At 44.9% G+C, this 25,540-nt stretch overlaps 1 protein-coding gene across 2 annotated transcripts; it reads right to left on the minus strand.

The window, feature by feature from the left end:
- On the minus strand, positions 1-25,523 carry LOC133364417 (uncharacterized). 2 transcript variants are annotated; one of them, XM_061584899.1, is made up of 5 exons: positions 25,444-25,523; positions 15,832-15,932; positions 13,362-13,695; positions 7,473-7,637; positions 1-2,301 (listed from the first exon to the last, which is right to left on the minus strand). In XM_061584899.1, the coding sequence occupies exons 2-5, from the start codon at positions 15,853-15,855 to the stop codon at positions 2,105-2,107; spliced, it is 720 nt and encodes a 239-aa protein (XP_061440883.1). In that variant the 5' UTR covers positions 15,856-15,932; positions 25,444-25,523; the 3' UTR covers positions 1-2,104. The 2 variants fall into 2 exon arrangements, with proteins under 2 accessions (XP_061440883.1, XP_061440884.1); XM_061584900.1 differs by having other exon boundaries at positions 15,832-15,935.
- Between the last annotated feature and the right edge of the window lie 17 nt (positions 25,524-25,540).

The raw sequence follows: 25,540 nt of genomic DNA on the forward strand, positions 1-25,540 counted from the left end.
TTCTGACTTAAACCAGTAGCAGTCACTTTAATCGACCATACAGCTTTAGAAAGAAGATGACAATTAAGTTGTGTTGAGATGTGAAGCCGTGAGCAGGACAGAGATCAAACGTTATTGAAGGGGATGAGATTGCAATGGTACAGTTCCCAGAGAGGTGATTACCAAGGGTACCTGAGGAGCTACAATTCTTTAAACGGTGCCCTGTTAGCATTTTCCCACCCATCAGAAGCTGTGTGTTCAGCTGTGAACTATATCTGAGCAACCCAGACATGCGGGGGCGGGGGGGGAAGGAGTCATTTGGTGGGGCTTTCACAGATTACCCATGTGAGTGGCCCACGCACATGACTGGGCCTTCTGCTCGCTGATCAGCAGTTCCTACGTGGCTGGGAGAATGCTGAAAGGGGACCAAAAGATCTCAAGAACAGCATAGTCCTGCAGACGATTCTCCCATACAATGAACACGCCAAGGAGTTGCACCGCTCACAAATGTTCTTGCGCAATCCCCACAAATGTCCATAGGTTAGGGTTGTCCACAGGAAGTTTCTGCTGGATTCAGCCTCTCTATAAACCAACCACCCAGTCTCCACAAAGGCATCAGTTCCCAAGTGGCCACCAGGTTTCAAGGGTTTACCTAAGCATGGCCCAACACCATTTTGAAACAAACAAAAAAGTAGCTTCAGGAGAGGAAAATCTGGAGCAGAGAATCAGGAATCATTTCCTTGAGTACAGCTTCCCTGCCCTGAATGCACATTTCCCAGCATAGGTCAAATGGAGGTCAAATGCACCTTCTGAAACATCTGGTGGTACCGGTGGTGGGTGGGAAGCAGCTGGGAGGTGGGAGTAACCAGCAGAAGTGGCTGGCATGAAACAGGTTAAGGAACTCCACTGTTTCTCCACTCCAAATTCCATCCCACCTCGTGAGACAGCTTTTCTTTTTTAAAAAATGGCATTGGGGCTTTCTATTGTCGTTAGCCTCTTTCACTTCCAACAGAAGGTGGAACTGATCATGCTGATTTTCCTCGCTCTAAGGCTGCCTTGATCCCACGGTCAGTTTCCCCATGTGCACCTGATGTTGCAAGCATCATGTTACTCAAGATAAGACCTTGGAAAAGTTACTTTTTTGAACTACAACTCCCATCAGCCCCAGCCAGCATGGCCACTGGATTGGGCTGATGGGAGTTGTAGTTCAAAAAATTAACTTTTCCAAGCTCTGCGGTCAAGATGGACCAGTCTGTGCATTGACCAAGGTAACATTGCAGCCTGGGGAGAAAGGAAGACTGATGCCTGCCTGCTTCCGAAATCTTAGGAGATGGCACCGACTCAGTGTGGGAAGAAAAGGAATGGCCACTACAGCCTTACGCTGTGCAAATGTGTTTTCAGTGCCACTAGATTGCTAATAGCAAGTTCCTCCATTGTTCTCGCCTCTCCCTCCTCTCCATCACCCACCTCACTGCATAGGATGTGGTGCCCAAATTGTTGCTGGTTCCAGGAGGTATCCTGCATAAATCTAGAACTGGTGATTTTGGAATGTAATGCCTCAGCGACTGGGGAAGAGTGAGATGGAAGTTGTTTCCTTGTTTTCAGTGGGATCTTTGCAGACCTTTATTGAAAAGCATTACAATTTGCGTGCTGATCACAACAGTGGGTCGATGTGGGTGCAATCTTCCAGTTTCATAAAAGACCATTTATAAAGCTGGGAACAAGCATAGGATGTCCCATGCTCCTCCCCTCAGGTGGGTGTTCTTGAAGCCAGAACACCCCATTACATCCAAAATGGAGACGCCTGGTTTCATGTTGGTCGATGATCAGAGCTGAATATCCTGGTGAGCAAACTAACATCAAACTTGCGTCCCCCCATTTTGGATGACGTGGCGAGTTCTGAGTTAAACACACCAGGATCTGAACATGAGGGGAGGGGTGGCGTTGGAGTTTTGGGCCTTCACGCTTGTTTCTGACTTCATAAATCATGGAAGCCATGGTTTACGAAGCAGGGGATGTTACATCCAAAGCAGCCCATTGTCAGGATGTTTCTATATTGCAGTGGAATGTGTATTTCTCTCTGTTGTTTTGGTACTTAAGAGGCTGTGCTGTGTGGATGCTATCCTTATCTGCTGAGCTTCATCGACCACCAACTTAGCGCGGCAGCTAAGATAATGAAAGCAAGGGACAGCAGGGCGACATAAAAACTCTCTCCTAGGTAGCTGAGCAACTCGGCCTTCTTCAAATCATCCTTTCTGAAGCGTTCATTCATTCTCACAAGACACCAGCAACATACTGCTACTAGGGCTGCAAGAAATATGCCTGCAGGGGAAACAGAAAAGAAAAGACAATTAAAAATATGTTAAGGACTGTCTGATCCCCAATCACTGAGATCTTTGGGGGAGTCTCAGCTGGTGATCTCCCATGGCTCAGATGCTCCTAACTCACAACTACTACAAGCTGTGCATTCATTGTGGTGGGCCCAAGCTTGTGGGACTCCCTGCCACCTGAGATTAGGCAGGCAACCTCCTTGCTGAACTTCAGACGCATGACAAAAGCTTCATTGTCCCAGCGGGCATTTTAAGGTAGTGTTCAGCTTTATGAAGCATGTGTTGTATTTTCTGTGCGGTTTATTTTTATGTACATTGCTTAGAAATGCTAATGGTGAAGCGTGGGATGTACATGTCGTAAATAAATAAATAAAATGGCTAGGACAGGATTCTTCCTGTCCATGAGATGGAAGGGATGGAGACAGGGCCGATGATGGGACATGGCTCCTTAGGGCAGCGGCAGAGAGTCCAAACAAGTCTGCTGGTGCCGTTGCTTGCTTTGGCCCTCCTTCCCCTAGCTGTGGGCTTGTCTGATGACAGTGTCTTGGTCTGGAAATATTCTCCCCTTTATTTTGCTATGCCACCTTTCATCCAGAAGGATCTCAGGGCAGTGCACAAGAATACGTGAAACAGCACATAAAATCAAATGGAATGTGGAAATGGACAGCCTTCAAGTCAATCCTGACTTATGGCGACCCTATGAATAGGGTGTTCTTGGTAAGCGGTATCCAGAGGGGTTTTCCCATTGCCTCCCTCTGAAGCTAGTCCTCCGCAGCTGGCTAGGGCCTGCTCAGCTTGCCACAACTGTCTTGTCTGCAACTGCCAGCTGGGGGGCAACTGGGCTCCTTGGGACGATGCAGCTTGCCCACGGCTGCACAGGTGGCAGGGCACATAACCCCTGAGCCACTCAGTGTGTGTGGGATCTTTAGCTGGCCCTTGACACCCAGGAGACACGAGCGGGGATTTGAACTCACAGGCTCTGGACTCCCAGCCAGGCTCTCCTCCCCACTGTACTATACTAGCTATCTATATCAAAACATCAATTAAAAACAATTCAACCCATTAAACAGTTTAGCAGCAAAAAATGTAAACTAAGTCCCATCTACAGTCCTGCACCAAAATGCCTGCATGAAAAGGTGCATCTTTAATTGCTTTCTGTCACTGATGGGGATTGACAGAAGGGAGGAACTCCAGAGGAAGGGAGTTCCGCAGTCAGGGAACCATCATGAAGAAGGCCCTGTCCCATAGCACCATAGGAAGCTGTTTTGCTCTGCATATACAACATACCTTTCCCCTCAGGAATCCTGGGACCTGTAGTTTGTTAAGGGTGTTGGGAACTGTAGCTCTTTAACAGGCAGACTACAATTCCCAGAATTTGGGTTTGTGTGTGTGTGTGTGCATTGAATGTGCCTTAAAGGTATGGTGTGTAGCCAGCCTTATACTGAGTTAGACCATTGTTACATCTTGCTCAGTATTGTCAACCCTGACTGGCAGCAGCTCTTCAAGGTTTCAGGCAGGAGTATTTACCAGCCCTACCTAGAACTGAACTTGGGACCCTCTGCATGCCCAACAGATACTCTACTGTGGAGCCACAGCCCTTCCCCAAACATTGAGCCAAATCTGCCATTATCAGTATACTGAGCCTGCAAAGCTTGTTGACATCACTATGAAATGGGCCTTCCCCAAGGAGTGCAAGGCCCCACTGGATGGATATGGGAGGAGGTGGAATATTTGGCCCTTATGCCATTTAGGATGTACATACTGTTATCACCTTGACTTGGATATCCACACTATACAGTTAAAGCACATTAATGCACATGGCTTCCTCTAAAGGTTCCTGAGAACTGTAGTTTACTCCTCACAGAGCTACAATTCCCAGCACGCTTAGCAAACTACAGTTCCCAGGATTTTTTGGGTGTGTGTGTGAAGACATGTTTTTTAAATGTTTGTTAAAAATGCACTTTAACTGTATGGAGTGGATGTGACCTTGGGCTTGGTAGCAAACAGACTCACTTAGCAGCACTTCAGCGCATTGTGGGAAATGAAAGTGGCATGTGGGTTCTCAAATTTAGCTGTTGTTGCCAGGTAAATTCACAGCCTGGGAGACAGGCACCTATAGGGAGGCACCAGCGTTTGTGTGTGCTTGCGTGCATCGTGTGTGCGCATGCATGCTCTAAAAACTGGAGCTGGCCCTGGATGCAATATATGGGCAATATGGCACTGCTTTAATGCATCCAGCCTAGGAAGCCTGTACACGCAACCATAATATTGTAAATGCTTGTCTCTGCTACCACAAAAGACTAGAGCTCATTTCGAATGTGCCAATTTAATCTCAGCACACAAAAAAGAAAAACAGCCCTAACCCTTGCAGCATTGAACACCAATGATCGTGTTTTGAATAAAGCCTTACACAGAGTCAGACCTTTGATCTATCTACCTCAGTATACTGACTGGCAGCGAACAGGAGTCTGTTCCTAGCCCCAGTGATATCATGGAGGGGAGCACAGCTCCAGAAACTTTTCAGAGCAGGAGCGCTGACATAATCTGCTGGAATGTCAGCGAAATTTATCCGCTCTCTTTGCTGTGGGGAGTGAATGAGGTGATAACGAGGCTTTCAAGTTTGTGTCAGATTAGCATAGACTCAGAAGTCAGAGAATGATGCACATAAACAAGCAGGCTGGATACCCCTTCTCTTTGATGGGATTCATACGGCACCCTAGCAGTTTAAATGGGAACACTTCTTTGCGAGATTGTTTGCATTTCTGATTAAAAGCTAATTTTTGGTAAGAGCTTTATGTGCTTTACAAGTTGAACGTATGCTGACTCCCTGAGATCCATGGAGCTTACTTCCAAGTTAGTATGCACAGGATTGCAGTCATGATGATCCTCATAAATTGGGTATTGTGCTAAGCACTGCTGTCCTTTGGGTGTTTGTAACTAATACTAATACTAATACTAATTTAAATGCTGCTGCTTGCATTTTTGGACTCTCCTTGGAGGTGTGGCTATGGCGGTTGCCATCATGAGCTCCGACACTCCCAGATTTATCCCTCCACCGCTGCTCCAACTCTACCTGGAAATGCCAGGGACTGAACCTCAGCAGTGATAGCTGGTGCCCTTTAAGACTGGTAGGGCAGAAGGCAAGGAGTCAGAGCCAACTAATTCTAGCGTTGTCCCAATCCTCCTCCCAGCTAAGTTTGCCAAGGGCAACACTGAGAGTCTTAAGGTTCAGGAGAAGGTGGCCTTTTGGGTAGCCTGGTCCCAAGTTGTTTGTAGCTTTAATCAGTTTCTTCCTGCTCACTGTGCAATTGGGATCATGAAAAATAAATAAACGAACAACTGCACAGGCTAATTAGGAACTGGTCAGGAAAGCTGTTGCCATGCCGGGTACGGAAAGAAACTAACTAAAGGGACCGAAGCTAAGAAGCAGACGTTGCTTTAAAAGAAACATGCAAGGAGGAAACTACTAATTAAAGGGCCAGTTGCAGGAAGAAGCCGGAGCTTCACCGAACAGAAGTTAATTCATAATAATAAACATATAGTTGGAATCTTGCCCATTGGGATGGGCATTGTCAAATTTTAAGGGGAAAATAGCGCCCTATGAAGTGCTGCGTGTGAAGCCCCTGTTTTCATTCCAGTTCCACTGACTGCAGAAGATAACAGCCATGCTAAAAGTCCTTGGAAGAAATGTCATGTTCCAGCTCACATACTTGTATGGAAGCAGATACTATAAAACAAACACCCTCAGTCTTCTGATGGAAAATTTACTTCATGGATTTAAGATAACACTCATTCTGATTAGATTTAGAAAGCCTTTGCTTGGGCTACTTTGATGCGATTCCTTTGTTTTCCAAGAGTATAATGGAATGTTGCATATGCATTTATAGGGGGTTGTGTGTGTGTGTGTGTGTGTGTGTGTGTGTGTATATATATATATATATATATATATATATATATATATATATATATATATATATATATATATATAAGACAGTTTAGAAAGCAACAGAACTTCACTCAAGCTTGCTCTGGATCCCTATAACGATTCCGTTAATCACCTAATATATATATATATAAACATAATTGTGATTAACCAAACAGAGGTTTTTATTATATTAACAAAACATTTCAGCTTCCGCCTTCATTGGCACCACATGGCCTGAACCTGGAGGACAGTACCAGCACCACTGAGCTTCTGCAAATGAAGCCCCTCTGAGCATTCCATCCTCAAAGCTCTATAACTGCCACCTTGGTAACAGCATTTGTATGTTGGCAGCTGATGAAGGCGGAAGCTGAAACGTTTTGTTAATATAATAAAAACCTCTGTTTGATTCATCACAATTACGTTTATATATATATATATGAAAAATGAAATGGGCTGCCTTCAAGTCGATTCCAACTTAGGGTCGGTTTTCATGGTAAGCGGTATGCAGAGGTGGTTTACCATTATATAGAGGTCTTTTGTATCTTTAAAAGTTGTGCAGGGGGAAGGGAGAATTCCACCTTGTGGTTTTTCCCATTACAGAGTTGCAAGAACACCTGCACTTGGCTGACTTTCTCTTCTCCTAAAGATACAGGATCAGTCTCAGGGATTGAACCTGGCAACACTAACTGCTGTACCTTCTGTTTGTGGATGCATGTGCAATGATTGATTGATTGATTGATTTTTATTTACGGTCATAGACCAAACTGGCATGTGCAATGCAGACCCAGGTATTACACCCATGACTTTTGTTCTCCCACTGATGTCTAAATTTCGATTGTAAGCTCTTCAGAGATTTGGCTTTTGCATGTCTTGTGCCCTGTTCAAGGATGGTGCATTATCATCAGCAACAACCACTACAAGAACAAATGGTAGCTGCAACAAAATATCGCAGCATAGAATGTTCAGGGTTCAAACCAGCCAGCCATGCCCTCTTCTAGGTTTTTCCATTGCACCCCCCACCCCAGTTTTCCTCCCCCCTCCAACAGTCACTCATTGTTTTGTGACAACTGAGCATGCTCAGTCATCACTGGCAGGGACAAGGCAGGCAAAGGCTGCTCTCTGCATGCAAATCAAAGATCCCTCACACACATGATCAATTATGGGTTGAAGCTGCCATATATAATGTCAGTGTTAGGTGCAGAAGAACAGACAAGTCAATGTACAGACTAGACAGTTACCTGAAGAAACATGTAGGAAAGTGGCAACAGCCATTTGGTGCTTGCCTAGGATCTCCATCTCTATGAAAGCCAGGAGAAAAGCCACAAAGCCAAAGAGCATGCTGATGAAACAAGTGCTGATGAGCAGCGGGACAAATATATTGTTGGAAAATAAATGAATTTTCTCTGTTAGAACAGAAAGGAGAAGAAAAGTCACATGGAAAACTGCAGTCTCTGTTGAATTCACATCATATCCGCTCTACCAACATAATCAATTGGTACTAAGAACATAAGAACATAAGAACATAAGAAGAGCCTGCTGGATCAGGCCAGTGGCCCATCTAGTCCAGCATCCTGTTCTCACAGTGGCCAACCAGGTGCCTGGGGGAAGCCCGCAAGCAGGACCCGAGTGCAAGAACACTCTCCCCTCCTGAGGCTTCCGGCAACTGGTTTTCAGAAGCATGCAGCCTCTGACTAGGGTGGCAGAGCACAGCCATCATGGCTAGTAGCCATTGATAGCCCTGTCCTCCATGAATTTGTCTAATCTTCTTTTAAAGCCATCCAAGCTGGTGGCCATTACTGCGTCTTGTGGGAGCAAATTCCATAGTTTAACTATGCGCTGAGTAAAGAAGTACTTCCTTTTGTCTGTCCTGATTCTTCCAACATTCAGCTTCTTTGAATGTCCACGAGTTCTAGTATTATGAGGGAGAAGAACTTTTCTCTATCCACTTTCTTAATGCCATGCATAATTTTATACACTTCTATCATGTCTCCTCTGACCCGCCTTTTCTCTAAACTAAAAAGCCCCAAATGCTGCAACCTTTCCTCATAAGGGAGTCGCTCCATCCCCTTGATCATTCTGGTTGCCCTCTTCTGAACCTTTTCCAACTCTATAATATCCTTTTTGAGATGAGGCAACCAGAACTGTACACAGTATTCCAAATGCGGCCGCACCATAGATTTATACAACGGCATTATGATATCGGCTGTTTTATTTTCAATACCTTTCCTAATTATCGCTAGCATGGAATTTGCCTTTTTCACAGCTGCCGCACACTGGGTCGACATTTTCATCATGCTGTCCACTACAACCCCGAGGTCTCTCTCCTGGTCGGTCACCGCCAGTTCAGACACCATGAGCGTATATGTGAAATTAAGATTTTTTGCTCCAATATGCATAATTTTACACTTGTTTATATTGAATTGCATTTGCCATTTTTTTGCCCATTCACTCAGTTTGGAGAGGTCTTTTTGGAGCTCTTCGCAATCCCTTTTCGTTTTAACAACCCTGAACAATTTAGTGTCATCAGCAAACTTGGCCACTTCACTGCTCACTCCTAATTCTAGGTCATTAATGAACAAGTTGAAAAGTACAGGTCCCAATACCGATCCTTGAGGGACTCCACTTTCTACAGCCCTCCATTGGGAGAACTGTCCGTTTATTCCTACTCTCTGCTTTCTGCTTCTTAACCAATTCCTTATCCACAAGAGGACCTCTCCTCTTATTCCATGACTGCTAAGCTTCCTCAGAAGCCTTTGGTGACGTACCTTGTCAAACGCTTTTTGAAAGTCTAAGTACACTATGTCCACTGGATCACCTCTATCTATATGCTTGTTGACACTCTCAAAGAATTCTAATAGGTTACTGAGACAGGACTTTCCCTTGCAGAAGCCATGCTGGCTCTGCTTCAGCAAGGCTTGTTCTTCTATGTGCTTAGTTGATCTAGCTTTAATAATACTTTCTACCAGTTTTCCAGGGACAGAAGTTAAGCTAACTGGCCTGTAATTTCCGGGATCCCCTCTGGATCCCTTTTTGAAGATTGGCGTTACATTTGCCACTTTCCAGTCCTCAGGCACGGAGGAGGACCCGAGGGACAAGTTACATATTTTAGTTAGCAGATCAGCAATTTCACATTTGAGTTCTTTGAGAACTCTCGGGTGGATGCCATCCGGGCCCGGTGATTTGTCAGTTTTTATATTGTCCATTAAGCTTAGAACTTCCTCTCTTGTTACCACTATTTGTCTCAGTTCCTCAGAATCCCTTCCTGCAAATGTTAGTTCAGGTTCAGGGATCTGCCCTATATCTTCCACTGTGAAGACAGATGCAAAGAATTCATTTAGCTTCTCTGCAATCTCCTTATCATTCTTTAGTACACCTTTGACTCCCTTATCATCCAAGGGTCCAATCGTCTCCCTAGATGGTCTCCTGCTTTGAATGTATTTATAGAATTTTTTGTTGTTGGTTTTTATGTTCTTAGCAATGTGCTCCTCAAATTCTTTTTTAGCATCCCTTATTGTCTTCTTGCATTTCTTTTGCCAGAGTTTGTGTTCTTTTTTATTTTCTTCATTCGGACAAGACTTCCATTTTTTGAAAACTGATTGTTTTTTAACTGCCAAGGCCTTCTCCCCTAGAATCAGAGCTTGGAAAAGTTACTTTTTTGAACTACAACTCCCATCAGCCCCAGCCAGCATGGCCACTGGATTGGGCTGATGGGAGTTGTAGTTCAAAAAAGTAACTTTTCCAAGCTCTGAAGACCACTGGGATACCTAGCTCAATACTGTGCATGCACAGAGGCAGTGTTTCCCCAAGGTTCCATTCAGGCAGTGCTCTTTCCCAGCTCATTTACTTGGAGATGCTGGGGACTTAACCTGGGGCCTCATCGCCAGCTCCAGGCATGACTGGGCCGCTGGGCATCCAGGCCCGTGGCGCCATGGTCCAACTCACTCATACAGGCATCGCGGGGCTAATAAGCCCGCCCGCACATCCCACCTATCTCTCTGGTCCCTGTGAATGATGTGCATGCTGTACACGCATGCCTGCCATCAAACAAGATGGCGGCAGGGGCATTAGCCCCTTAAGGAAGCCTCTGCCGCCATCAGCCAAGATGGCAGCCAGGGCACCAGCCCCTTAGGGAAGCCCCCATCACCATCTTGGTTGATGGTAGGCATGTGCGCATAACGCGCACGTCACTCACAGGGACAAGAGAGGTAGGTGAAGGTGTGCATGCGGGCTTATTGAAGCCCACACTGACTATATGGGAGGGGGCGTCTGGGAGCTCCCTCTTTATTTATTTATTTATTTCATTTCTACCCCGCCTTTCTTTTTCATGACTGAAACCCATGGCGGCTTACAGATGGTTCCCAGGCGGTCTCCCATCCAGGCACTGACCAGTCCTGACCCTGCTTAGCTTCAGCAGGGAGCTGGCCTCATGTGCCTTCAGACCATAGCCTCTTTGTGATCCACGGCAGGGTCAGGAGCTGACCAATGGGAGTGCTACTCTCCCACCCTCAGGAGGAGCCCTTCAGGAGCCTTTCTAAGCCACAGGGGCCCTTGGCCAGGGCTCGACCTGGCCACCTTCTCGCACCGGCCCTGTGGGGCCTTCTTCATGCAAAACAGGTGCTCTACCACTGCACTATGGCCCCTTCTCTGTTAATGATGCTCCAGGACCCCTGGGGAACTGAAGTTCCCAGACGCCCCTGGGAAATAAAAAAAAATTACAAAACCACTTGAACTCTGTGGTGTAGATATGAACATAGAGAGCTGCCTTGGGCCACGGACTAGTGAGCCATCAAACACCAAGACTGTCTATTCTGATTGGCAGGTCTTTCCCAGCACATGGCACCTAGATTCTCTCACCTGGAGATGCCGTGGATTGTTAACCCTTGCCAGTCTGCCTACCAAGTCTCAAATATACGTTTAGAGGGTGGAATCCCCTCATTATGAAGCAGTTGAACAGTTAACCAGGAGAATAAATAAAAATAATATAAGGAAATACATCCATCAAAAGCTAGTCCAGGCTGTTTCCATAACCAAGCCAGTTAGAAACATAGGACACTACCCCTTATATTGAGGCAGATCACTTGGCCATGTAGCTCAGTCTTGCTCTTATGGCTGGGGCTAGCTAGCTACACTTTGGGCTCTTGTCAAAGAGCTGCACAGGGAAGGAGATGTTGAGAGGAAGTCCTCCAGCTGCCACTACCACACTAATCCTGCCCCATTTTATTCCTGGACTTGCGCTACGCTGAGCCCTGTGGCTCCACAGAGTGGAGGAGCAGCTACCAAGGAGCCACACATTCATGCATGCTGCTACTTCACAGGATGACGAGGCTAGACCACACAGAACAAGCATGTGCATGAAGTGAAAATGAAGTTCCTGGCTTTTTACTCAAACACACCTATTTTTTATGCAAGACCATTGCGGCATAAAAATGTGGAGAAAGTGGATAGTGGGAAGAAGGTCTGACACCAGGCATGACTGGGCCCTTGGGCACCAGCCTGCCCCGGGCCTGCACCACTGAATGCCCCAACACCCCCTTCCTGATACAGGCGCTGCGGGGCTTAAATAGGCCCCCCACTTACCTCCTGCATCAGTGCGCATGGCTTGTGTGCTGTGCGCACATGCCTGTCATCACCCAAGGTGGGGGTGGAAGCGTAAACTCCTTAGGGACCTCCCCGCTGCCCTCTTGGGTGATGGCAGGCATGCACACACAGTGCGGAGCGTGCACACTAATGTGATAAGTGGGGCAAGCAGGCTTATTTAAGCCCCGCGACATCTGTATCAGGGGGGTGCCTGGGAGCTCCTGCTTTGTGATCCTTGACAGTGTTGGGTTGCTGAGTCCGACAGCCTGACACTGTCGTGGATTGTGGAGCTCCACCCACCCTAAGGACACAGGGGCCACAGGGGCCCTTGGTGAGGGACCAACTTGGCCATCTGCTGGTGCTGGGCCTTGTGGGAAGACCCTCACTCTCTCTATCATCACATTAGAATCCAGGGTCATCCAATGAAGCTGAATTATGGGAGATTCAAGAGAGACCAAAGGAAGTACTTCTTCATGTAGTACAAGAGTCACCAGTCTTTATGGGTCCATGGGCACATTTGCAAACCAGAGAAAGTGGTGTGGGATCACGCACACACACACACACACACACATTTCAGCAAAGCACACACCCAAAGCTGTTCTGTCAGCTACAATAGAAAAGCCTAATTTCAGTGGGGGAAGGGATGGGGAGGGGACCCTGTAGATGCCAGGGAAGGCCTCTGAGGCTCATGTGTGCCTGTGGACGCCACACTTACAACCCCTAAAAGTGCACAGATGAACTATGGAATTCACTGCCACTTGATGTGGTGATGGCTACCACCATGGAGATCTTTAAAAGGGGATTAGACAAATTCATGGAGGGTAATGTAATGCTATCAATGGCAACTAGCCATTATGATGGCTATATATTACTACAGTGGGAAAGGGTTATTTCTTCTAATCTATGCCCCACTTTTTGGCTCCCTGGAGGCATCTGGTTGGCCATGTGAACAGAATGCTGGATTAGATGAACCCTGCAGGACCCCTTTTATGTTCTTGACTGGTCCAGAGGTAAAGAAAAATGCCTACCAAGCCTGTAAGCTACCTTGCCTCATGGCAACCAGTTGGCCTTTATTTGTATTTCTAGCCTGCATGATCCTAAGGCAGGTGCAGGGAACCTTTGGCCCTCCAGATGTTAATGGACTACAACTCCCATCAGCCACTGCAAGCATGGCCAATGGCCAAGAATGATGGGAACTGTAGTTCAGCAACATCTGGAGGGCCAAAGGTTCCCCACATATCTTCCCTACACTGGTCAGTAAAACAAAAATAAGTCCATCTCCTAATAGGATTTAAACTAAACTAATGACACTCCCCAAATTAACTCTGAGCTCCAAAGACCAGCCCAGACATGTATGTTTTTACAATGCTTCCAACCTGGTGGGATCTTTTCTCAAATCCATAAATCAGTTACAACCATAAGAACGCCTGCCAGCTTTCTGAGCGTTTCGTCACCCCTCTAGGAGACACATATCTTATTGATTAATAAATTATTGCCCCTTCATGCAGACTCCCCATTCATCTCGGAAATGGGGTGGGGAATCCTCTTACGTAAGTCGCTGTTGGTGATGTTCTGCCCTTCAAACACGTCCACCTCGTCGGGCACTCCAAAGCTATAGGATATCCAACGCTTTGGCTGTTGGGTGTATGGGTTTTGAGTCACTGCGACCCACTTGAGCAGAGAAATGGCCACACAAAGGCTGGCCAGACTCAGACACTGCATCAGAGCTGCCAGAATACAGTAGACAGTAGCCAACGACAGCTCATGCAATTGCTCATGGACGGAGCGGGCACTCAGGCCTCTGGCTGCCAGGAGAACATTCAGTAGCTGTGTGGGTTGCGGCAGGACATCACCTTCACGTGCTGAGTGACACTCATGGACCTGCTGTGAAGACAAAGGATGGGGACAGTTCCTTATGTGTCCTGCCCACTGTGCCTCTCAGAGCCTTGCCCTGCACAGCTGGCCATCAGCTGAGCACTCTTCCCTACCCATGCTAAATCCCAACTTACCTTGGCCCCACATATTTTTTTTTATTTTTTTATTATTTCAATTTATATACCGCCCTTAGCAGAATAGCTCTCAGGGCGGTGAACAAACAAGATAAAATACAATATATCATAGTAAAAAATCACAAAAACATGATCACACTTTGAGGCTCAACCTGCCTCCATATCCACCCCTCAGCACCGCCCTCAAGCTTCCTTTCCTCCTTTCCTTACCTTCATCTTTCCTAAAGATCCTCACTGTAGGTCATTCTTGTTTTTCTCCACTGAAAAGCACTCCCTCCTCACAACTATAATCCTTGTTTTCCCAGGGCCCCCAGGTCACATCCATACCATACATTTAAAGCACATGACTTCCCCCAAAGAATCCTGGGAACTGTCGCCCTGGGCTCCTACTGGGAGGAAGGGCGGGATATAAATATAATAAATACATAAAATAAATAAATAATAGTTTGCCTTCACTGAGTTACAATGCCCAGCACCCTTGACAAACTACAGCTTCCAGGATTCTTTGGGGGAAGTCATGTGCTTTAAATGTATGGTTGTGGATGTGACCTTAGCTCAAAAAGTTGGCCTTAGCAACTGGCCAACCTTGCCACCTTCACTCTTGGTTACTCATTTAGGGGTATTTGTTTATTTGAAGTATTTCTATGCTACGGTCCTCTCACAAAATGTCAGGGTGGTGTATAGCAACATAAAAACATTAAAAAGCAACACAGAACCGTCATTAAAATGACCCCTGAGGTCTGGATGAGTTTCCAGGTCTCCCAAGGCTCAGGCCCACATAAAGTGGAGTGTGTGAGACCAGCAGTGGTGCCTGGTGGGTTTGGGCATGGTGTAAGGATGCCCAGGATGTCAATGCATGGCAGGTTAGAAGTGGAGGCAGATGGACACGTGGTCAAGCCAGGCAGCACCATTTACATGTGACTTCATGCAGTTTGCCTCTCGTTCTACAGAACGGAGACGAAGGACTGAAACAGGTCCTGAGGACAAGTGTTTTGCTCCTTTCATTCTGGGCCCTGGCCCGGAGATTTTGCTCTGTTGGCTGGCGATCCTGAGAAGGTGGCTCAGCTCCTGAAACTTTGGCTCAGATCTGGAGACCTGGCAAGTGCTCACTGGGGTCCATAATGCCCAAGCCTCCTACCAGCTTCCACCCTCCCAGCCAGCCACACATCTCCCTGTTGTACTTTGTTCCCAACCCTACAGTGACATCAGAACAGGTTGCTTTTAATGCTGTATTTTAAAATTGTTGTAACCTGCCCGGGGACCTTTGGGTGAAGGGCGGGTAATAAATGTTGTTCAACAGCAGCAACAGATTATACGCTAGGCTAGCCTTGCCTAACCTTTGGGCCTGAAAATGTTGATGGACTACAACTCCCATCAGGCCCAGTCAGCATGGCCAATGGTCAGGAATTATGGGGACGGTAGTCCAGGAACATCTGGGAACCCAAGGGTGGTGATAGGCTGTGCTAGGCCAGGAGTGGGGAAGCTCTGGCCCTCCAGCAGTTGCTGAACTGCAGCTCCCATCAGCCCTTGCAAGCATGGCCAAAGGCCAGGAACGATAGGAGTCATAGCTCAACAAGATCTGGAGGGCCAAAGGTTCCCCACACCTGTGCTAGGGACAAGGCCCTGCGAGAGAAGCCCATTCCTCACGCCAGCGGCAGCCTCATTGGGGGCCCTGACCTCACACTTTGGCCAAGCAGCCTCAGGGCCCAGCCTGACCATAGGCCCTTCCTACTTCCTGGTTTTGAAGCAGCTTCCGACTTCATCGCTTCATCCCCCATATCGGCTCAGCCCAGGCTTCAGAAAGGCCGTCACTTAGCTTGCCCCCCGCTCCCTTCACAACCAGAGCCCGACGGGCCAGCCTTCCTACATGCCCAACCAACAGGCTTTTCGGGCCTACGCCTTGGGCCCAGCCTCAACAGTTGCTTCTTAACAGTTCTGTTCAAGAAACGGTTGCATTCTTCAGCCCCCGCCCTCCCCCACTGGCCTCGCGCCTCTGCGCTGGGCAACTCGCCTCGGTTTCCTTCTGCGATGCCATAGCGCCACCCTCCCTTCCAGTCCCATGCAGGTGCCTGCCAGGGTATGTCTGTGGAAGCGACAGCGGCCAGAGAACTCCTGCTGCAAAACAATGGAAGGGCAACTGTTCTATTGGCATAGCCACCAACATTTAGCACGTTAACTATGAGGATGGAGAATCCGGGGCCTGCAGACATTGTTGGGTTCTGACACCCATCGGCCCCCAGCCAGCATGGCCAATGTTCAGGGGTGATGGGAGTTGTAATTCAGCAACATCCGGAGGGTCACAGGTAGGGTTGTCATATTGCCTGGTTAGCTGGGTTTTACCCGGATTCTTTGCATGCTACCCGGTGCCTGGCTAGCCCCTTAGGTGGCCCGGATTCTCAGCTTCAATTTTTTTAAAAAATTAAGTTTCTAGGTGGTCCGGTTCTCCAGATATACATAAAAACGTCAGCCGCCCCTGACTGTTAAATCTTTCTTTAAACAGTACTATAGCACTTCATAGCTTTAACCCCGCCCGTTCAGGATTGCAGCCAATCAGTGAAGCCAGGGTTGTGCTTCAGTTTGGTTGACCTGAGGCAGTGTCTAGGAAACCTCATGGCGAGGCCAGAAAATGGTGGTTTACCCCCATTTATCTGAAAATCTCATAAATTGGGTAAGTATATACATTTCAGTTTCTTTTCCTCTTGTGTGGTCTTCGGCAGTGTTTTGAAAACCTTCCCAATACTTGCTTTTTGTAAAAGCAGTGCTAATCCCATATGCCCAGAGTAAATCCCGTTTAATTCAATAGGACTTACTTTTGAGTAGACATGGTTTTGAATGTGCTGAAAATCAATGGTACTTTAGAGTGAATGTAAAAAAGAATTGTGTTTGTGTTCTGTTTCTCCCCCCTCCCCTCCAGTCCTATTTTAAAGCAAGTAGGCAGGGCTTACTTAGGTATTACAGTTTTTATTCTGTAGGAAAGTAATACTGATTTTTTTTAAACTAATACTGATTTTTCTGCAATGACCAACTGGTTTGACAATAAACTATTATATGGGCTGTATGTATTTATACATCTGCAGTGTGTGCGTGTGCATGTATGGACTCTTTCCAACAACCCTGTGAGGTAGGGTTGGAAGCCAAGGCAGCTCACAACAAGAAATAAAGCCATTTAAAATCCAATAACCATAAAAACAAGTATAAACAGTTGCAAAACAGTGTAAAGTGGCATGATTCGGAATTTTGGGTTGTGTGAATGAAGTTGCTTATCACTTGAGGTTGCATTTCTGTCCCTGTTTGAGTAAGCTCCACTGAATACACTGGGACTTGCTTCTGAATAAATAAACCTAGGATTGCACTATAAATATCTTTACAGTTTGTGTAAATAATAAATATATTTGATAGTCATGCTTATATAAATATTTCTTCATTTATCATATTTTTGGTTTTTGGTTAGGAATCCTGACTGGTTGTGAGATGCTTAGTTTTCTGCCCTACTCATAGGAATCTTGCTGTGGTTGGTATGGTATTGCATTTAAGAAATCATGGTACAAAATGGCCTGAATCAGTATAAGGCAGATTCCTTGGTTCCTAAAAGTGGCAAGAGACTCAAGGGCCACAGTGACTCCAACATTTATTTATTTTTATTTACAACATTTATATACCGCTTTATTGTAAAAAAATCTCAAAGCGGTTTACAGAAAGAATTAAAACAATAAAATTATTGGCAAAAGCGTTAAGGACAGATACTTAAAAGCATTCATAATAATAAAACGAACAATGAGTTAAAAACGGATTTAAAAACACAATAGCTTCCACATGCCTGGAGAGGCTTTCCTCAAGAAAACTGATTTTAGCAGGTGCTGAAAAGAGGCATCTGCCTAATGTCAATAGGCAAGGAGTTCCAAAGTGTAGGTGCTGCCACTTTACAGGACTGATTTCTTACAAGAGCAGAACAAGTACTATGTGGCATCCATAACATGGAAAGCACAGTTTGAACTTGGCCTGGTAGCAAATCAGCAACCAATGCAGATTTCAGAGCAGAGGTGTAATGTGCTGATAGGATCTCACTCATGTCAGCAATCGTGCTGCAGCATTCTGCATTAACTGAAGTCCCCAGGTCAGGTAGTGCTGCATGGGGATTTCTGTGACCTTGGCTGACTGTCTGCTAGGATTTTTTTAGTTTGGGTTTTTGGTTATGAATCCTGACTGGTTGTGGGATGCTGAGTTTTCTGCCTTACTGACAGGAATCTTGTGGTTGGTATGGTATTACATTTAGGAAAGTGATACTGCCTTTTGTGTTGTTTTTTTCCTATTTGCATTTCACTTATCTTTAACCTCACTCCGTTACAGCCATAGAAGCAACAGCAGCATATGGAAGATAATTAACTCCCATTAGTGATAAGAGCAAGAACTTATAATTATTATTTCAATTAAAACAAGAGGCTTATCAGTACTTTGAAGAGGACCAGATATTTATTTTCTTTCTGAGCCCAGGACTGGGTCTTTCATGATGCCCGGGGAGGGGGGGGGAGCAGGAGAGTAGTCGATGAGACAGACATCCTGGCATTGGTAATCTAATTAGCAAGGTATGTGTGGGGTTGTTGCACACTTCCAGGCCCAGTTTCATTTTGAGTATGGAGGCGGAACCTGTGTAGATGTGGTTGATCAAAGGGAGAAGAAATTTTGAGTTAAGCAAAGCTCTGCTTCTGTAAAACCTAAGAAACATACAGATACTGTGAATGTCTGAGTGCCTGCACCAGTGGAATACTGGAGGAACTTGTAAAACTTGCTGCAACAGTATTTAGAACTGAGCATGTGGTGTGAAAGACTTCTTTTCCTAACATTTTGGCTTCTTGTTTTTCTCCACCCACCACATCTTTGAAATATATCGTATATGGTTAACCGTACTGCTGCCCTGACTTACTTTATGTTTGTTGCTATTTTGTGTTTTTATAATGTTTTTATATTGATTGTGTATTTTTATTATATTTGTAAGCTGTGCTGAGCTCTGTTTTTAACAGCAGAAGGGCAGGATATAAATCCTCTTAATCAATCAATAAATACTCCATAGTGTTGGAAACTAGAGTCTAGGCATTTAAGGCGGAAAATGTTGCTTTTAAAAAAAAGATTTCTCACATCTTTCGTTTTCCGTTTTTGGTGGAAATTCCTAGGCACAAAAACAAAACAACTGGACAATCCAAATATTAATATGCAAATATTTGCACAATATGCAAATAATATGCATATATGCAAATAATTTACATAATATGCAAATTAGCCTGTCCGGATTTGTGGAACTGGAATATGGCAACCCTAGCCACAGGTTCCCCAGCCCGGGGTACATATATATATTTCTTTTTTAAAAACCTCAAGAAACTGAGTTGCCTGTCAGCATAGAGGAGGCAGCAAGTGGTATGAAGAAGCTGATTTGCTTGAGATCCTGTAGGTGCCAACCCCCCAAATAAATATAGCAGCCTTCAAATGTACCTTTCCTTTAACAACTACAGAACACAAGGGTGTTTGAGGATGCTGTATCAGTATCCATCCATCCCGTTTATATCGGACCTCTCCAATGCCAAGGATGGCTTAAAATCCAAAATTAAATAAAGCAACTATTACAAAAAAAGACTTAAAATCACCTAGCCACAGTCAGTTAACCTAACCCAGCAGCACTGAACATTTGTTGCACTGTAACTCTCAGGACCATCCACAGGACCCTAGACATGGGAAGGTGCTTTATACTCATCTAGCTGATGATAGTCTACACTGACTGGCAATGGCTGTTGAGGAGTTCAAACAGGGATTGAGCCTGGGACCTCCTGTGTGCAAAAGAGCTGCTCTGCTACTGAGGTACAGCCCTTTGTCACTCCTTCTAGGGTCCAAAGGCTCGGACAAGTAAAAATGAACTGGGCATGTTTAGCCTGGAGAAGAGAAGACTGAGGGGAGATATGATAGCACTCTTCAAGTACATGAAAGGTTGTCACACAGAGGAGGGCCAGGATTTCTTCTCAATCATCTCAGAGTGCAGGACACGGAATAATGGGCTCAAGTTGCAGGAAGCCAGATTTCGACAGGACATCAGGAAAAACTTCCTAACTGTTAGAGCCATATGACAATGAATGGAACCAATTACCTAGAGAGGTAGTGGGCTCTCCGACACTGGAGGCATTCAAGAGGCAGCTGGACAGCCATCTGTTGGGAATGCTTTGATTTGGATTCCTGCATTGAGCAGGGGGTTGGACTTGATGGTAGGGTTGCCATATTGCCCGGTTAGCCGGGTTTTACCCGGATTCTTTGCATGCCACCCGGCGCCCGTTTAGCCCCTTAGGTGGCCCGGATTCTCAGCTTTAATTTTAAACAAAATTAAGTTTCTAGGTGGTCCGGTTCTCGAGATATACATAAAAACGTCAGCTGCCCCCCAACTGTTAAATCTTTCTTTAAACAGTACTGTATAGCACTTCGTAGCTTTAACCCCGCCCGTTCAGGATTGCAGCCAATCAGTGAAGCCAGGGTTGTGTTTCAGTTTGATTGACCTGAGGCAGTGTCTACTCTAGAAAACCTCATTGCAATGCCAGAAAATGGTGGTTTCCCCCCCATTTATACATTTCAGTTTTTTTTCCTCTTGTGTGCAGGAGTCAGATCCTGGGCAGTGTTTTGAAAACCTTCCCAATACTTGCTTTTGTAAAAGCAATGCTAATCCCATATGCCCAGAGTAAATCCCATTGAATTCAATAGGACTTACTTGTGAGTAGACATGGTTATGAATGTGCTGAAAATCTATGGGACTTTAGAGTGAATGTAAAAAAGAATTGTGTTTCTGTTCTAACTCTTTCTGTGTCCTCTCCAGTCCTATTTTAAAGCAAGTAGGCAGGGCTTACTTAGGTATTACAGTGTTTATTCTGTAGGAAACTAATACTGGTTTTTTTAAAACTAATACTGATTTTTCTGCAATGACCAACTGGTTTGACGATAAACTATTATATGGACTGTATGTATTTATACATCTGCAGTGTGTGTGTGTGTGTATGTATGGAGTCTTTCCAACAACCCTGTGAGGTAGGGTTGGAAGCCAAGGCAGCTCACAACAAGAAATAAAGCCATTTAAAATCCAATAACCATAAAAACAAGTATAAATAGTTGCAAAACAGCGTAAAGTGGGCTGTGTGAATGAAGTTGCTTATCACTTGAGGTTGCATTTCTGTCCCTGTTTGAGTAAGCCCCTCTGAATACAGTGGGACTTGCTTCTGAATAAATAAACCTAGGATTGCACTATAAATATCTTTACAGTTTGTGTAACTAATAAATATATTTGATAGTCATGCTTATATAAATATTTCTTCATTTATCATATTTTTGGTTTTTGGTTAGGAATCCTGACTGGTTGTGACATGCTTAGTTTTCTGCTTTACTCATAGGAATCTTGTTGTGGTTGGTATGGTATTACATTTAGGAAAGTGTTATTACCTTTTGTGTTGTTTTTTTCCTATTTGCATTTCACTTATCTTTAACCTCACTCCGTTACAGCCATAGAAGCAACAGCAGCATATGCAAGATAATTAACTCCCATTAGTGATAAGAGCAAGAATTTATAATTATTATTTTAATTAAAACAAGAGACTTATCGGTACTTTGAAGAGGACCAGATATTTATTTTCTTTCTGAGCCCAGGACTGGGTCTTTCATGATGCCCGGTGGGGGGGGGGAGGGCGGAGCAGAAGAGTAGTCGATAAGACAGACATCCTGGCATTGGTAATCTAATTAGCAAGGTATGTGTGGGGTTGTTGCACACTTCCAGGCCCAGTTTCATTTTGAGTATGGAGGTGGAAACTGTGTAGATGTGGTTGATCAAAGAGAGAAGAAATTTTGAGTTAAGCAAAGCTCTGCTTTTATAAAACCTAAGAAACATACAGATACTTTGAATGTCTGAGTGCCTGCACCAGTGGAATAGTGGAGGAACTTGTAAAACTTGCTGCAACAGTATTTAGAACTGAGCATGTAGTGTGAAAGACTTCTTTTCCTAACATTCTGGCTTCTTGTTTTTCTCCACCCACCACATCTCTGAAATATATTGTATATGTAATGGTTAACTGTACTGCTGCCCTGACTTACTTGTTTGTTGCTATTTTGTGTTTTTATTATGTTTTTATATTGATTGTGTATTTTTATTGTTTTTATTATATTTGTAAGCTGTGCTGAGCTCTGTTTTTAACAGCAGAAGGGCAGGATATAAATCCTCTTAATCAATCAATAAATATTCCATAGTGTTGGAAACTAGAGTCTAGGCATTTAAGGCTGAAAATGTTGCTTTTAGAAAAAGATTTCTCACATCTTTCCCCAGTTTTTGGTGGTAATTCCTAGGCACAAAAACAAAACAACTGGACAATCCAAATATTAATATGCAAATATTTGCATAATATGCAAATAATATGCATAATATGCAAATTAGCCTGCCCAGATATGTGGAACTGGAATATGGCAACCCTACTTGATGGCCTTATAGGCCCCTTCCAACTCAACTATCTATGATTCTGTGATTCTTTGTAGAGTAAGTGTGGGGAATCTTTCGCCCCCAAATGTTGCTGAACTACATGAGCCCCAGCAAGCTGGGCCAATAGCCAGGAGATGAAGGCCAAATCGCGTGATGTATTAGTTCCCCTCTATTCAGCACTGGTTAGGCCTCATCTTGAGTACTGCGTTCAGTTCTGGTCTCCGCACTTCAAGAAGGATGCAGACAAACTGGAACAGGTTCAGAGGAGGGCAACAAGGATGATCAGGGGACTGGAAACAAAGCCCTATGAGGATAGACTGAAAGAATTGGGCATGTTACCTTGGAGAAGAGAAGACTAAGGGGAGATATGATAGCACTCTTGAAGTACATGAAAGGTTGCCACACAGAGGAGGGCCGGGATCTCTTCTCGATCATCCCAGAGTGCAGGACACGGAATAATGGGCTAAAGTTGCAGGAAGCCAGATTTCGACTGAACATCAGGAAAAACTTCCTAACTGTTAGAGCCATACGACAATGGAACCAATGACCTAGAGAGGTAGTGCGCTCTCCAACACTGGGTGCATTCAAGAGGCAGCTGGACAGCCATCTATCGGGAATGCTTTGACTTGGATTCCTGCATTGAGCAGGGGTTGGACTTGATGGCCTTATAGGCCCCTTCCAACTCTACTATTCTATGATTCTATGAAAATGTCCAGCTTGCATGATAAGGCCTCCAATATGGAGGGCACCCTTATGTTTGTTGGGAGGGGGTTCCATAAACAGGATACTGCCACAGAGGAGGATACTGCCACCAAGAGGCTGCCTTGACATACAAATCTACCACCAAATCCTTTAATTTTGAAAAAAATTATTTATTTATTATTTGGGCAGGAGTCCAGGGCAGCAAACAAAAGTACTAAAAACACTTTAAAACATCATAAAAACAGACTTTAAAATACATTAAAACAAAACATCTTTAAAAACATTAAAAAAGCTTTCAAGATCTTTAAAAAAAGGTTTAAAATGTATTGTTTTTTAAAAAAGTTTAAAAACATATTAAAAAGCAATTCCAACACAGAAGCAGACTTGGATAAGGTCTCTACTTAAAAGGCTTGTTGAAAGAGTAAGGTCTTTAATAGGTGCCGAAAAAATAACAGAGATGGCGCCTGTCTAATATTGAATTTCATGTTTAATATTTAACCCCAAAAAATGACAAGGAAATTTGATTTTGTGTGACTCGGTCCAATTTTTGAGCAAGGAAACACTAAAATCCAAACAATCCAATAGGGATTTTTTGGCAGACATTCTTTGTTTTTAAGTATATACGTTCAGTACCCCCCCCCCATAGGCAGATGTAGTGAGAAAAGGTGTATAATTGTTTTAACTAAATACGTAGTTTGCGGGAGGGGGGATGACTATGAAATGGAAGTAAACCTGTTAGAACAGCACGGGACTAAGGCCACATCCATTCCATACATTTAAAGCAACATTAAATCACTTAAAAAGCCATTTTATTTATTTAGAAAAGTATTATTCATGAATTCAAGCAATACTGCTGACAGTGAGAAAGGGGAGTCATGTGCGGTGACAGTGACCAGAAAGCAGCATTCAAGCCTGGCCAGATTATTCTGTAATCTTAAAAGGGGGAGTGGCAGTGACTACCATGAAGGGACCTGCACTTCTGAAATTGCCACAACACTACTGTTCATGAGAGAGTAAATCCCAGTGTTTCTCACCCCTCTCCCTTCCAGCAACATTCACTCAACATTCGGTAGCCACTGATCCTGTTCAGTCCTCTTGAAGTTTTCCCTCCCCCACCCAAGTTTTTTTTAAAGGACTTCTGCAAATTTGAGAGTTTGCCCAAGCCTGCTGTCTCTTTTTCTCTCGTGCTGCAGGCAACATTGTTTTAACTACATACCTAATGACACTCAGGGCTCATCCAGACGACTGCAAAATGTGTGACACACCCGCTATGTGTGTTCATTATTTTTCGGTCATCCAAATGACGTCTTGCGCTGTTACGCATTTTCGCGGGTTAAATCCGCTCCTTGCAATACCAGCAAAAATGCGATTTGCTGTTTAAAATCGGGAATCATCTGCTGGGCCTTCAGGAGTTAGGATGCAATACCACGGACTTTATAGCTGATGGGCGGTTCTTGGGCGTTTCCCTTTATCCCTTCTCATTCCAGCCAATCACGTATCTGCACTTTTGCGCATGTGTGAGAATAAGCCCAGGGAAATTGAACCAATCATCGCAATGGTGGGGTGTTGGGGGGGGTCTGCAAGTACTGCACAGATGCATTTTATTTTTTGCCAGCCTGCAAACTGGGCAGCCGCTCTGGGTGAGATCTGCAATGCACAGCAAGCGAGAAAGGGGTGGTGATGGGTTTCAGCCTGTCCCGGTAAACTTTGTCAATTTCATTCTGCTCCCTGGGGTTTTTGCTTCAAATCAGAAAAGCATACATTAGTTTAAGTGTAATATCGCAAATGCAAACAAGAAAAGGGCTTCTGGCCCCTTTCAAGCCTGCTCGGAAAGCTTTGTCAATTTCATTCTCCATGGGAAGGAAAGGGAGCTCAAGGCTGCCTGGGAACTTTCCCCAAATCCCCTACTTGCAAGAATCTGCTTGGTTTCCCAGTAGTAACTGCAAGGCACATTGCAGGCTCTGGTCTTGGTGGCCTTGAATGTAGGGGTGGTTAGCAGGGAACGGGAAGGAAGGGCAACCTGCCTGCTTCACACTTGCCCTCAGCTCAGAGCACTGGCAAACTTCCAGGGCAAAGGAGATTGGCACAGACCTGGCCCTGGACTCCACGCTCTACCTGGCTTTTAGGAGCAGTTAGGTTTTTTCCCCCTTTTCTCTCCCCCTTCTTCCCTTTTATTTTGCCCCTCTTAAGGATGAAAGGAGGGTTTTTTGCTCTCTGCAGAGCTGCAGAGCTGCTGCTAATGCCTGCTGCCAGTGCTTGTTAATTTCACACTTAAGTGGAAATTGTTTCAAGGGAGCAGATACATTGTATCCAAAACAAAATAGTTGCAAAGCATAATAATCAGATCCCTTTATGTCCATTTTGCAGAACTGCTGCTGCTAGCTGCTGCTTGTTAATTTCACATTTAGGGGGAAATTGTTTCCATTGCTCACTCACCCTCCTCTAGCTCCCTCGCTCGTCTTCCATTACAGCAACTTAAATTCAAATTTCCCGCTCTTGCATCCAAGCACCTGCGTGTGCTTCGGTGCAGGGA

This window comes from Rhineura floridana, chromosome 9, assembly GCF_030035675.1.
Source record: "Rhineura floridana isolate rRhiFlo1 chromosome 9, rRhiFlo1.hap2, whole genome shotgun sequence".
Classification (NCBI taxonomy): domain Eukaryota; kingdom Metazoa; phylum Chordata; class Lepidosauria; order Squamata; family Rhineuridae; genus Rhineura; species Rhineura floridana.